The sequence below is a fragment of the Triticum aestivum genome, chromosome 3B (assembly GCF_018294505.1).
Source record: "Triticum aestivum cultivar Chinese Spring chromosome 3B, IWGSC CS RefSeq v2.1, whole genome shotgun sequence".
NCBI classification, from domain to species: domain Eukaryota; kingdom Viridiplantae; phylum Streptophyta; class Magnoliopsida; order Poales; family Poaceae; genus Triticum; species Triticum aestivum.
Genome location: NC_057801.1, coordinates 587,885,887 through 587,898,506, shown reverse-complemented (window position 1 = coordinate 587,898,506; position 12,620 = coordinate 587,885,887). Strand labels below are relative to the sequence as shown.

The 12,620-nt window shown below is 44.1% G+C and overlaps 3 protein-coding genes across 3 annotated transcripts; 1 reads left to right on the top strand and 2 right to left on the bottom strand.

The window, feature by feature from the left end:
• The first annotated feature begins 2,785 nt into the window (after window positions 1-2,785).
• LOC123071091 (uncharacterized) lies at window positions 2,786-3,660 on the top strand. Its single transcript, XM_044494571.1, has one exon. It carries the CDS (start codon window positions 3,017-3,019, stop codon window positions 3,485-3,487), a length of 471 nt encoding a protein of 156 aa, XP_044350506.1. The 5' UTR covers window positions 2,786-3,016; the 3' UTR covers window positions 3,488-3,660.
• Window positions 3,661-3,849: 189 nt separating this feature from the next.
• LOC123071089 (4-diphosphocytidyl-2-C-methyl-D-erythritol kinase, chloroplastic) lies at window positions 3,850-8,282 on the bottom strand. Its single transcript, XM_044494569.1, has 11 exons — window positions 7,894-8,282; window positions 7,346-7,441; window positions 7,174-7,242; window positions 6,603-6,707; window positions 6,451-6,507; window positions 6,140-6,340; window positions 5,162-5,254; window positions 4,996-5,095; window positions 4,765-4,864; window positions 4,292-4,377; window positions 3,850-4,108 (listed from the first exon to the last, which is right to left on the bottom strand). The coding sequence occupies exons 1-11, from the start codon at window positions 8,095-8,097 to the stop codon at window positions 3,996-3,998; spliced, it is 1,224 nt and encodes a 407-aa protein (XP_044350504.1). The 5' UTR covers window positions 8,098-8,282; the 3' UTR covers window positions 3,850-3,995.
• Window positions 8,283-8,419: 137 nt separating this feature from the next.
• Window positions 8,420-11,571, bottom strand: LOC123071090 (probable E3 ubiquitin-protein ligase RHC1A). The gene is made up of 2 exons (XM_044494570.1): window positions 11,380-11,571; window positions 8,420-9,626 (listed from the first exon to the last, which is right to left on the bottom strand). The coding sequence occupies exon 2, from the start codon at window positions 9,617-9,619 to the stop codon at window positions 8,627-8,629; it is 993 nt and encodes a 330-aa protein (XP_044350505.1). The 5' UTR covers window positions 9,620-9,626; window positions 11,380-11,571; the 3' UTR covers window positions 8,420-8,626.
• Between the last annotated feature and the right edge of the window lie 1,049 nt (window positions 11,572-12,620).

The following is a 12,620-nucleotide window of genomic DNA, read 5'->3' as shown; positions in this document are numbered from 1 at the left end:
AATTTCCGACGGTGAATTGGTATCCCTAGGTACGTGAGCGGTAGGGATCCCAATTCACATCCGAACAATTGTCTATATGCATCTTGTTCCTATTTGGCTCTCCCAAAATGGAACAATTTGCTCTTGTTAAAATTAATTTTCAGTCCGGACAATTGTTCAAAAAGGCAAAGTATCAACTCCATATTTCTAGCCTTAGTGAGGTCATGTTCCATGAAAATAATAGTATCATCAGCGTATTGTAGTATGGATACTCTCCCATCCACCAGATGTGGGACTAGTCCTCCTACTTGGCCATTCTCCTTGGCCCTACCGATAAGCACTGCCAACATATCTGCTACTATGTTAAACAGAATAGGAGACATTGGGTCTCCCCGTTGTAAGCCCTTATGTGTCTGAAAATAATGACATATGTCATCATTCACTTTGATTCGAACACTTTCTTTTTGAATAAAGGAGTCTACCTATTTCCTCCAGGCATCATCAAACCCCTTCATGCGTAAGGCCTGTTGGAGGAAGGGCCATTTGACCTTATCGTACGCTTTCTCAAAATCCACTTTGAATATAACCCCGTCAAGTTTCTTCGGATGGATTTCATGAAGAGTTTCGTGTAAGACAATAACCCCTTCTAGGATGTGTCTCCTCAGCATAAACGCAGACTGCGTTGGGTGTACCACCGAATGGGCAATCTGTGTTAACCTATTCGTGGCAACCTTAGTGAAAATTTTGAAACTCACATTGAGCAGGTAGATCGGCCTGAACTTCTCAATGCGCACAGCCTCCTCCTTCTTTGGCAACAATGTTATTGTTCTAAAGTTTAGGTGAAAAGGGTGTACGTTACCGCTAAACAAATCATGAAACATAGGCATTAGATCATTCTTAATGATATGCCAACACCTCTTATAAAACTCTTCCGGAGACCATCCGGACCAGGAGCCTGTAGGAAACAGATCTTACTAACAAGGAGAAGTCACAGGTCGATCAATTCAAACCTTGATATTCCACATACCATGTTGTTTGTTATCATAGGACCTTGATATTTCATACGGGTCTGCTAGAGATGCTCTTAAGAGGCGCGGGTAGGAAGAGGGGTATCCGATGGATCACGACAAATGGCTCGCGGTTTTTACATTTCGGAAAAAGTCCAAAACAAACCTTGAACTTGTAGACCAAAGCTAAATCGAACCCTAAACTTCAAATCCCTGAAATCAACACACCGAACTATATAATCTCGGTCTATTTTAAACCTTAAGTGCCTTCCCAAACAAAGATCGTCCACGTTGCAGATCGAACCCGGGATGGTTGGCTGCGGCCAGATTGGGCCGGCCCATCAGGCAGGGCGAAGCGTGTGTTTTTTCTTTTTTGCAACATTTTTTCTGAACCGCGCCACATAAAAACGTTCAAAAAGAAGAGCCTTGTGAATCGAACTTCTAACCTAACGCTAGTACAGTGCTCCTGATAGCCACTCCAACTGATTCCCGTTGCGGACATAAGAAAGCGCGAAAATATTTAAACCAATGCAGTGTGTTGAATTGAAAACATTTTCTACAATTGTTTGAAACATTTTCTTGAAAATTGTCAACAACTTCGAAATCCGAATATTCTTGAAAGAAAAAAGCAATTTTTAAAATTCATTTTTTTAAAAAAATTGAAGATTTTTTGGATTACGAGCAGTTTTAGAAAAACATGACTTTTTTTAAACATGAACCATTTTTTAAAGCCCCGAACATTCTTTAAAGTGTGAACCCTTTTTGGCAAAAAAGGGACAAATTTTTGAAAACACAAACAATTTTGAAACCTGAAAAAAATTAAAGTACAATTCTTTCCCCATTATTAAGTTTTTTAGAAAATGTTCACATTCTAAAATATTATACAGGATTCAAAATTTGTTCCTATTTTTTTCAAAATATGATTATGTTTAAAAATGTTTTCGAAAATTGTTCTCAATTCAATATTTTGTTCAGGTTTAAAAATTGTTACTGATTTTAAAAAATCACGTTTAAAAATGGTTCGTTTATAAAATATATTCAGGGATTTCAAAATGGTCACGTTTGAAAATTTGTTTGTGTTAAAAAATCATAGTTCCGAAATTTGTTTACACTTTTGCAAAACATGTTTGAATTAAAAAAAACTGTTTTTTTGCTTTTAAGAATATCCGGATTTCAAAATCGTTGATTATTTTCAAGAAAATGTTTAAAAAAAGTCTTAAATGTTTACAAATCTCGATGCTAATTACTCTGGTTAAATATTTCCACTGCTTTCATTTATCACTAACAGTTATTAGGTGGAGTGGCTACACGCTGAGTTTAGCAGCGCCAGATCTTAGGATTGATTCCCCATGAGTATTTTTCTTTTTGGTATTTTTAAGTCAAAAGAAAAACATGTTTCACGTTTGGTGAGCCGGCCCAGTCGCCAGCGATCCCGGTTCGACCAGCTGCCACGTCGACAATCCCTTTGAAAAAATGTCCAAGGTTTAATATAGACTAGGATTAGATAGTTCGGTGTGCTGATTTCAGGGATTTGAAGTTCGGGGTTCGATTTAGCTTAGGTCTACAAGTTTAAGGTTTATTTTGGACTTTTTCCTTACATTTCTGTTTTACCTTTCCAGTAAACTTGTATCAGAGAGAGACCACCTATCGCAGCTGTGGAATCAATAGTGAGGACGAGTAGATCCTAACAAAAACATAGAGACGGTCGTGGCGGCAACGCAGCAGAGAGGCGCCTGCGCGCGTCGCAGCAACGGTGCCGCCGCTGTGCAGCAACGACGACAGGAGAGGGCAGCGTGGGCGGTGTCGTCCCGTCCCGTCCCGTTCAGCAGGGCTCGCATGTTACCCTCACGCCGTCAATCGTCATCAACTGGCCACAAAAGGGGAGCCGGCGGAGGCGAGCACGCGCACCGTGACTCGGCCGGAATAGAAAAACCCCATTCCCGATCCCACCCGCGGATTCCCCGAGTCTCACTCCGCTCCGCCTCCCTTGGCCGCCTTGCCCAATTCCGCTGTCTGCTCTCCAAGCCCGAATGGCGGCGGAGGCCCGGGCCGAGGGCTCCGGGCCGCCCGCGCCCCCTCCGCTGCCCGTCCCCGAGAAGCGCCCGGCCCCGGTGGACGGCCGGGAGGAGGAGCGGCCGGGGACGAAGCGGCGCCGCGCGAGCGTCGCGGCGCTCGACGGCGTGCCGTGCGCCGCGGCCAAGGGTGGGGATGGCGAGGCGGACGGGAGCCGTGACGGCGGCTCGCCCTTCTCCTTTCAGCACGCGCGCGGCGGTTTCGTGGCGCTGGAGACGACGCCCAAGTTCGGGTCATTCAACCCGCCGGTGGCCGCCGAGCAGGAAACCCTCCACCCGGAAGGTTCACCGGTAGTGAAGGAGGAGGAGGAAGATACGGCCTCGGCCACCGGAGTTGAGGACGGCAAAGACGGGAGCTCACAGTCAGTGGCGGCGGTGGACGATCAGGGCCGTCGCCATCCGGGAAGACAAACTGAATCGGAACGATGACTCCCTGGATTTGATCCGTTTCTTCTCCGCGACCGAGTTTAGATTTCAAGGGCGTCAATGCTGTTCTCTTCCTTCCTACTAGATCATGTGATAGTTTCAGTTGAAGGGAATGTATGTCAAAGCTTTGTTTTCTTATGGAATGGAAGATTGGAAGTCAACGTTGATTCCCCTCATATACACGTAGAACCAAACCTGCTGTTTTTTCTCGCATACAGAATGCACCAACTCTTCTTGCCAAGTGATCTGGAAACAATTGTGATTCCTTACTGCGCATGCTGGTGATAGATACCTATGAAATACTTACTCCCTAAGACCATTGTCGGACGGAGGGAGTAGTTAGTTCTAGGATTTGCTTAATTTAATTACCGTTTCCCTTTACAAAGTCAAATTTTCTTATCAACAAACTTGATGGTGTAGCTGCTCTTCTCATGTCAACATGGATTGAACAAAAATCCACACCTGTGTACCACAGCCACAAAACTGAGACCAAATACAGAACCTCACTCGGTCAGTCCATGACTGGTGCTGACTCTGACAGTGAATCTTCTTTGCTAAACGTGGCATTCGATGACATTGGTTCCCTGTACCACTCGTTCTCCTCACGAGTGAGAAAGCGAGCCTCTGCACCAAAGACATGAAGGGTTCAAAATTAGCATACAGGTTCCAGATTGTTTGCTTAACACTCCTTTTGTCTAATCGGATATTAGCAATCCAGTTTTGTCATGTGTTGAGCAATTCAGCTAAGCGTTTTGGCCGTGTATAGATGACAAACATAAATTTTATGAAATGCAACAGGCAGCATACCTGACACAAAAACATCCTTGTAGTCGTCATCGTCATACACAAACGCAGGTGGATCTGGGGAACCAATTCCAACTATTGTGCTTCCACTGCATGAAACATTCACAATGTTGTCCCCATTAAATAGTGTGACTATGAAATGCGGTTCCAAATTGCAAATGCACATGAGGGTCTATTAGCCCTGATTGTCACATCTTAAATACGATTTGTTTTCCTACTGAAATTCACAGAATGACAAATGACAGTGTTTAGGTGCTTCCATATCGATGCTAACTACAGAGCATAATTTCGTAACTGGAGCTCCTGAAAAGACTCCTCTAACCGACCCAAGAGTAAGGCAAGGTGTAATGTTCTGAAGGAAGCCAAATATAAACTGAGGGAAGAGAGGACTAATATGATGGTGGTTAACGCTAGAATAAGACTACTTTCGAATAACCATGTTCTTCATAGTTTGGTAAGAGAATATGGCCTCTTACCTCCCTGACATAAAAACAGCACTGTAATCTCCCCTATTGGATGCAATGAATCGTTTCTTCAACTTCTTTAGTGATCGCAACACCTCAAAAGCTGGAGGCTCTGGAAAAAGAGAATGGGGAACATGAACCATTTCTACTAAATGTTATTCAGCAACATACAGAATAAAATAAAATAATTGAACATATATAGTGACAGTATATAATAGCATATTATAATCACACACTCCATACCTAGATCATTTACACAGACATCTTGTGATATCCCATTTTGCGTAATCTCCTTGAGCAAAGCCAAAGGATCAGCTTGACTAGTCTGATCTAACCGGAGTCGCTGCAGTATACGAAGCTTGTTAGGAAAAGCATGCACTTTAAATTAAGAAATTTAAATACCTATTACCTTGTAAACTTCAGCGGTTGAGCATGCTTCAGGTGGCTTTATCAGAACCATTGGCAGATTCTCTGGCAACAGGTTCGGAATATCTTGGACAATCTGCATACATTTAACTTCAAAGTTGTAGATTATAATCACCCACTTCAGCAGCAAGGTAAACATAGATCATGGATATACATTTCCATGTCAGTGTTTAGTTTATAATAATGAAAAACAAATCTTGGAAGCTGAAGGGAACCCCTCTACAAAAGTCAATATTTACTTGAATAAAGTCGAACAAGGCAACTCCTATGAATAAAAATCGGTGATGTGGTATGGCCCAATTGCAATAGTGTATCAGCCAAACCAATTATCTAAGCACTTGTCAATAAGTTGAAACAGGGTTCAGGTGAAATACTTCACTCTTTCTGGTCCAGAATATTGTAGATGTACTTGTAAGAAACTGAATGATGGATCTACTCCAGCCATATTAATGTGGCCTGGTTTTTCTTCTGGAGTTTTTTTTTCTCTAACATAGGACTTCACATATAAGAAACTGAAAAAGGTACTGAAGTTCTTTTTGAAGACCCAGATCGTGCTATCAGGATTGAAACAAAGAGTTTCATGACAGTATCACAGAAAATCATCACCCAATTTGCAGCAACTCCAGGAAAAGTTTTGGTGGATTCCACTCCGGGGACATTAAGCTTTGGATGTTGGCAGATGTGAAGGCGCTCCGGTGTCCCTGTATAGTCTTTTTGCTTTTCCTGTCATTAGTTGTTTTTGTTCCTTAGTAAGCTGCTTTGTATCAATTTCAGTTTTTGGTTTGCCTCCTACTTTGTATCGATGCCTTCTTATGATATACAATGACACACATTTTGGTCTCTGTTTGAGGGGAAAATGGACCGCACATGCCTTAATGGAGTAGGGATATTCACTGGGAAGGACTACAATTAGAAGCCATGATTCAAGGAAAATAATACTAGAACAGAGTCTTTCACATACCTCTCCCCTACCAGTACAATATGCTGCTCCTCGTGAAAAGAAGAAGGGGATATCTGATCCAATCTCACCAGACCATTCTTGAAGATCTTTTTCTGAAGCAATGCCACCACTAAACTGGTTAGCAGCCCATAGTGCAGTTGCAGCATTACTGCTTCCTCCACCAAGACCAGCACCAGTTGGGACCTTCTTATCAAGGTGTATCTACACTTCAACAAGGACAATAGTAAACGATAAAATCTAAGCAAACATATCAAGTAAAACAAAATAACCTTCGCTCGCTTTAATGTCAAAACAATGTACAGTTTACATACCCAAAAGTGCTTATCAGTGCCAGTTTTCTTGCGGTAAAGATCAAGTGCCCTGATGATCTGTGGATGCATGAAATAAAAAAGTAAGGTAAGGTAATAAAGATGATTCAGGTGTATTTGTTAGTCGATATAAGACATATCTATATCAAACATACCAAGTTACTCTCATCAACTGGGACACCTGCAACATTGGTTGATAGCCGATCTTTGCTCTTACTTGGCGACAGTGAGAATTTGATAGTATCACCCAAACTAACCACCTGGTTGATATATACGATTATCAAAAGTGATACAGCGCAGAACGAATCATAACCATATCAATAAGGAAGGAAATGAGATTACAACATAGGGCTAAGATCAGATCGGGCAACTTAATTTGCAGAAAGAATAACGTACATTGCAGAGCCAGTTGTTTATAACTAGCTCTAATTACCCGATGCACAAGAACTTAGGGGGAAACTGACATATTATTTAATAGAATGGCAATAGCTAGGCCAGAAAAGATCACACAGCTGATTAGTTTGTACATCTTACAGATTATGCGAATAAAAGCAACATCTCTACAGATTAATTTTTAATCTTCCACCTGCCGGATTTCCCCATAAAAAAACTATTAATCTTCCATATCACAACTCCATTAAAAGATGAATGGCACTAAAATTATAAAATCACCCTTTCCACATGTTCATGCAGACATCACTAAAACAGGCACAAGAAATAACTCACGTGAAACAGAGAAGCCAGGTCATGGAACCCATCTGGTCTCTTCCCGGTTATCCTCAAGAAGACATTAATCTACAAGGTAAAATGCTATACAGGTATAAGTCAATGGGCAAAACAATAAGAACCAAATTTAACCTTTCCCTTGCTTATCAGAAACATAACAACATGTACATACTTTGCAAGGTGAGAACAGGTTGAGCCGTGTAATCCCCACATCCTTGTCAATCTGGTCCGCTAGCTGGTTAAACTTGGCTTGTGCGTCATACGTAAGCTTAACAAAAGAACACAGCTATAAATTAGAACACAAAATATGCAGGAGAAACAACAGCTGCAGTAGATTTTCTTAAATTGCCAAAACTGCAGGGCAGATAGTTTATGGCAGGCAGATATCGTGGCAGTATGTTACAGCAAGGAAAACAATGCATCACAACGGAGCTTGAAGCAATTCGTTATGTTACAGCCAAGACAAATGCTGTTCCCAGAGTGAAATACTGAATCAGTTGATACCATACAACTATGATGAACTCGGTGCTTACTCTACAACACGAAGAGATGAAAGTCCATGACTGTTGTCCAGAATTATTTATTTTATTAATTTGCAGTAAGCATCATGGGATGGGCGGAGTCACATGAACCACGCAGGAAATTGCGCCAGTGACTAACTAATTGGAGGGGTCAGAAATCACAGATAACGCCCGGAGAGAGTGCAGAGCAATGAATTACCTCGATTTTCTTCCTCCCTTGGTCGGCCGACGCGGCGACTCTTACGCTTGGAGACCGTCGGCTCCTGGTGCTGAAGCTGGAGCTGACGCCGGCGGAAAACGCCGCCGCGGGTTGGGCCTGGAACCGGAGGTGCTTGGACGGGACCGGGCAGGAGCGGTGGGGTTGGTACAGGCTCTGCGAGAGAAGATGGGCGGAGCAAGCCATGGCTGCCGGCGGGCGCTGGCCGGAGTCGGAGCCGAGAAACGAGGAGGAGAAGCGGGCAAAGAGATAACGCGGTAGCTAGCCGGCCACTATGGCTCTGGCGGGGCGACGGGTTTGAGCAGCGGCCTCTCTGCCTCCGGTCAAAGAGGCCCTCCTCGTCCTCGACATGTGTTTGGAATTTTGGTGAACGTGAGATAGATAAGTCTGGGCGGCCTGACTAAACAAGTAGTGGTAGCAGGACAAAATGGCATCTCCCTGCCTCGCTCGCTGGCACGTTTCTTTTGTGCGACAACGCAGGAACGATCAAACTCTTCACAGATCCTCATCATCCTGTGATAATACAATTTCAGCTAGAACCGGTATACTTCACTACAGAATATAGTTCACTGCTCAGTAGACAGCTTACATTTACACACAGCTCCAGCCAACATAAGGTGAACTTACAGGCACCCATCACAGATTCATCATATATATATATATATAAACTCCACACCACGCATACAGCTTGGAGCAGGAACTCTGGGAGGGAGTGTCACGGGTCGTAGTGCCACTCGGAATAGGTTATCTGGCCAGGGTCGTCGTCGTAAACCGCAGGCCGCCCACCCCCGCCGCCTCCGTACTGGTAAGAGCTGGGACCGGGGCTCGACGACCCGAATGGCCAGAGGAACGAGAAAGGGCTCCCTCCATCGTCGTCGCCGTTCCTCGTGACAGGCGCAGGGTCGGCTCCGGCTCCGGCAACCCCGCGGCTCACGGCTTCGCCGGCGTGGGCCAAAGGTTGTGGGCGGGCTGCATTGCTGTCTGATCCTCGCTGCGGCGGCAGCGGGTGGCGGCAAACTGGGCAGGAGTTGTGCTGAACCAACCAAGGGATGATGCAACTGGCATGGTATAGGTGCTTGCACGGCATCTCCCTCGCCTCCGAGCCAACTTCAAATCTGTCCGTGCAGACTGGGCAGACTGGATCATCGCTCAGATGCCTGCGGGTTATCTTCACCACCGGCATGGAGTCGATTGCGGACTGCGAAGCAGGCGCTGGTCCTTGACGGTTGCCGGTCTGCAATAGCAGCTGCTCGAATAGAGCTTCGAGGCTGGTGCCGCCGACAAGGAAGCCGCTGAAGTTTGGACGGTCAGTGCCGATTCTGCGGCCTCCCCTGACAAGCACATTTACTCCGCTGTCATTGCTCCCCTGAGCAGGCATGCTGCCGCCGAATATCAGCCTAGGGCCAATTGGGGACGGCCTTCCTTGTGTGGTACTTGCCCAAGCTGCATTAGGATCAAACACAGGATTGCTGCCCATTTCTGCCATCCGTCGACGCATGAGGGCAGACATAGCATCCATCATTCCAGATCGTCCATCTAGGCGATCATCGAAGCGTGGCCCAAACATACCGTAGTTGTTCAAAGCACCTCCTATCTCACTGATCTCTTGTATGAAGCCATCATTGCAGTTGGGACAGATTATATCTTGTCCACGAAGACGAATTGGCCGACGGCACGCATAACACCAATGTGTGGCTCTGTTTGACATCTTGAATCTGTGACAGATTAAGCCCCCAGCATTAGCAGGAAGTTTCTATATTTTCTAGTACCGATGAAAAGCACCATTTGAAAACATATACTAGCACAAGTGAATAATAAGGTGAAAAGATAAGCAGAAAAATTGTACTTGATTAATATTACGCTTAACTCATCATTCATCAAATGGCAAGTTTGCTCATATATACATATGTCATGAAGCAGAATCAATGTGTTTAGCTGCAAATATCACCTCTATATTTCCTAATTTGGGTTTCTATTGTTCATGTGCACAACAATTAACTCAATGTAAATTCATATCAGTAAGACAACAAGAAAATGGTGTCAGAAGGTACTGTGCTACTTCAGTAATAATCTCTTACTCAATTTAAACAGATAGAATGCAATCCATTTTGGCTACACTATGATAAAAAGGGATAACTTTATCAGTCCAATTACATGTGATTTGTACCATATGCAGAGTAGACACTGAAATGCTTTTTTTAAATGTAATTTTTTTTAAATGGCTGTAATCTGAAATGCTTACTTGTCTCCACATTTCATTACGGTTAACACTTGAGGGCTATTGTACAGTTTGTTTTTCCAGGGGACTGGAAGGAAATAGCTCACGTTTCTCACTAGAACTTATCTCACTGCTTTGAAAGACTGCAGGCAGTGCTTATTGCTGCTTTCTCTACGCTGAATTGAATTAGTATCTTAGATTTGTTTCGGGGATAAACCCTAACCCCCAGGGTACTACATGGAAAACTCACCACTTACAGTTGGTTATGTATGCTATCCAGATTTCATATGGTTGCCTGTGAGCATGCTACAGAATGGTGTACTCTGAATAAACAAAGTATCACCTCAGTTTCGAATTATACGACGCTTTGGATATTTCAATATGGACTACATACGGACTGAAACGAGCGAACAAACACACTAAAATGTGTCTATATACATCTGATTCAGAAAAAAGTTAGAACATCTTATAATATGGAACGGGGGAGTAATTGCCAGTGATTTCTTAGTGAACGATCCCACTTACATGATTACTGAGAATAAGGCTCATGAACCAATTATCCTACTAGACCAAAGTTCAGCATTATTTGCCTATTACACTGCCTACGCTATGCCTGTCGAAGCAACTACTACCAATTGTCCACCAGATGCACTATGATTCTGCTAAGACGTTAAGACGAGATACGAAACAGGGCGCACTTGCTAATAGGCTATCCAGCCTGTGTGAAAACCCCTATCTTGCTGCGTGGCTGCTGTGCTAAGTGGTGCAGGATGTGTATTTCGAACCGTTATGTCAGAGTGCTTTTGTTAGCAGTACCAGATAAAAATACTGCAGGTTCCAACAACTTGTTCCCCCGAATCCAAATCCAATTAAAAGGGGAAAGAAAGATCTTCGTGCCCGACCCACGCATTCGTCTCGTGCAAAGAGAGCAGTAAAGGCGACAGAACTCATAATCTCACACCTCGCGTCAAAAATCGGAACCAGTTCTTCATGACCCATAATCTCACAACAGGACTCAATTCGCCCCTGACAGGAAGGTAAACGAGAGACGAACAACGCCATGAATCATCCAATGCATGAATCTAGCAAACCGTGAGTACCCAATTCGGCGACAGTCCACCCCCGCCCCAAATCTCGCGCGGCTGGGCACGGAAAGGGGCTACCGAAATCGGCGCATGCAGAAACCCTAGGGATTAGCACGAAGAGCATCGAGGAAACAAGAGCATCGATCCGGGCTGACGGTACGGTACCTTTGATCCCGGCGGGGAGGAAGGATGGCGGAGGGGCGGGCGGTTGGGACGCTGTGGGGAGTGGCGAGGAGTGTGTGCGTGATGTGTGACGGGGAGTGATCAGGCAGTGCGTCATATAGACGCGGCGGGGTTTGCGGCGAAGCGTGGCACGCCGGTGGCACTGATCGAATGAGCAGTGCGCCGTTCGCTGTACCGCGCGGGGCCCCATGGTTAGGTGGCGTGCGCAAGGGCTGGAGGAGGCGTGGCGCGCTCCAGCACCATTCGACCACCACGCTACCCTTGCTTCCGGGTCACCCCCAGCAAGCATGGGTCGGAACTCGTATTATATGAAAATAATATACTAATTCTGAATATCTAGGCACGTAAATGTCTTTGTCTTTCATATGTTTCTAAAAGTTCTTGAAAAAATATTGACATAAAAAGAACCAACATGTGATTGGATGGCTAGGAGGGTGGTTGTGTTGTGCGGCTTGTGCCCCTAACCTACTAGGGAAAAAACGGTGAGTTTACATGGATGTGGTCATAGGGATGAGTGCATGTGCGTGCATATAAACATCTACGTTTGTATTGTATTTCTCGCAAAAAAAAACTTGTTGTAGGCTAGATTTTACACCTGACATACAAATATTTTAATTCTTAACTTATTGTTTTTGAACTACCAAAAAATGATCATTCCTCATAAGTGCAAAAATGTTCTTTTGGTTATGAAGAGTTGGAAGGCACATAGTAGACATGAACGAATGTTTGCAAATGTTTATAGAGAATTTTGACATTTTAAACATTTCAACAAATTTAATGTTCATCGCATGGGAAGTCATTTTCGCATCTCTATGTAGTGGGTACTATCTTAATTTCCTTACATAGTTGTTATGGGGGTCGTGGTTATGGTCAGTTTTAAGTTTGGCAACTCCTAGTTAATCTTTACCATAAATCAAGCAAGTTGAATAAGTAATGCAATAGAGATTGATAACTTGATTAAAGTAAATAGTTGAGTGAAGATGATGAACATAGAGGGGCTTGAAGATGTTTTACCGAGGTTCGGATGGTTGCCGCTATCCTACTCCTTGTTGATGGAGGTTTTGAACCAAATGGTTCTAAGATTACAAGGACCTTAATTGCGACGCCTACCAAGCGTAATGTTCCACGATGGTCTATCGAACTTCAATTGTCAAGCCTTGCAAAGGGGTAGATCTTCATAAAGTAGGCGATTCCTTGCCTTCACAAACTCATGGGTCCTTCAC

What these genes read in the sequence shown, in the direction of transcription:
- LOC123071091 (XM_044494571.1), top strand. Translation starts at nt 3,017, where the DNA reads ATGGCGGCGGAGGCCCGGGCCGAGGGCTCCGGGCCGCCCGCGCCCCCT.
- LOC123071089 (XM_044494569.1), bottom strand. Translation starts at nt 8,097, where the DNA reads ATGGCTTGCTCCGCCCATCTTCTCTCGCAGAGCCTGTACCAACCCCAC. An exon ending in ACCTGGCTTCTCTGTTTCAC is followed by an intron (nt 6,708 to 7,173) that starts GTGAGTTATTTC and finishes TATATCAACCAG; the next exon opens with GTGGTTAGTTTGGGTGATAC. An exon ending in ATTGTACTGGTAGGGGAGAG is followed by an intron (nt 5,255 to 6,139) that starts GTATGTGAAAGA and finishes AAATGTATGCAG; the next exon opens with ATTGTCCAAGATATTCCGAA.
- LOC123071090 (XM_044494570.1), bottom strand. Translation starts at nt 9,619, where the DNA reads ATGTCAAACAGAGCCACACATTGGTGTTATGCGTGCCGTCGGCCAATT.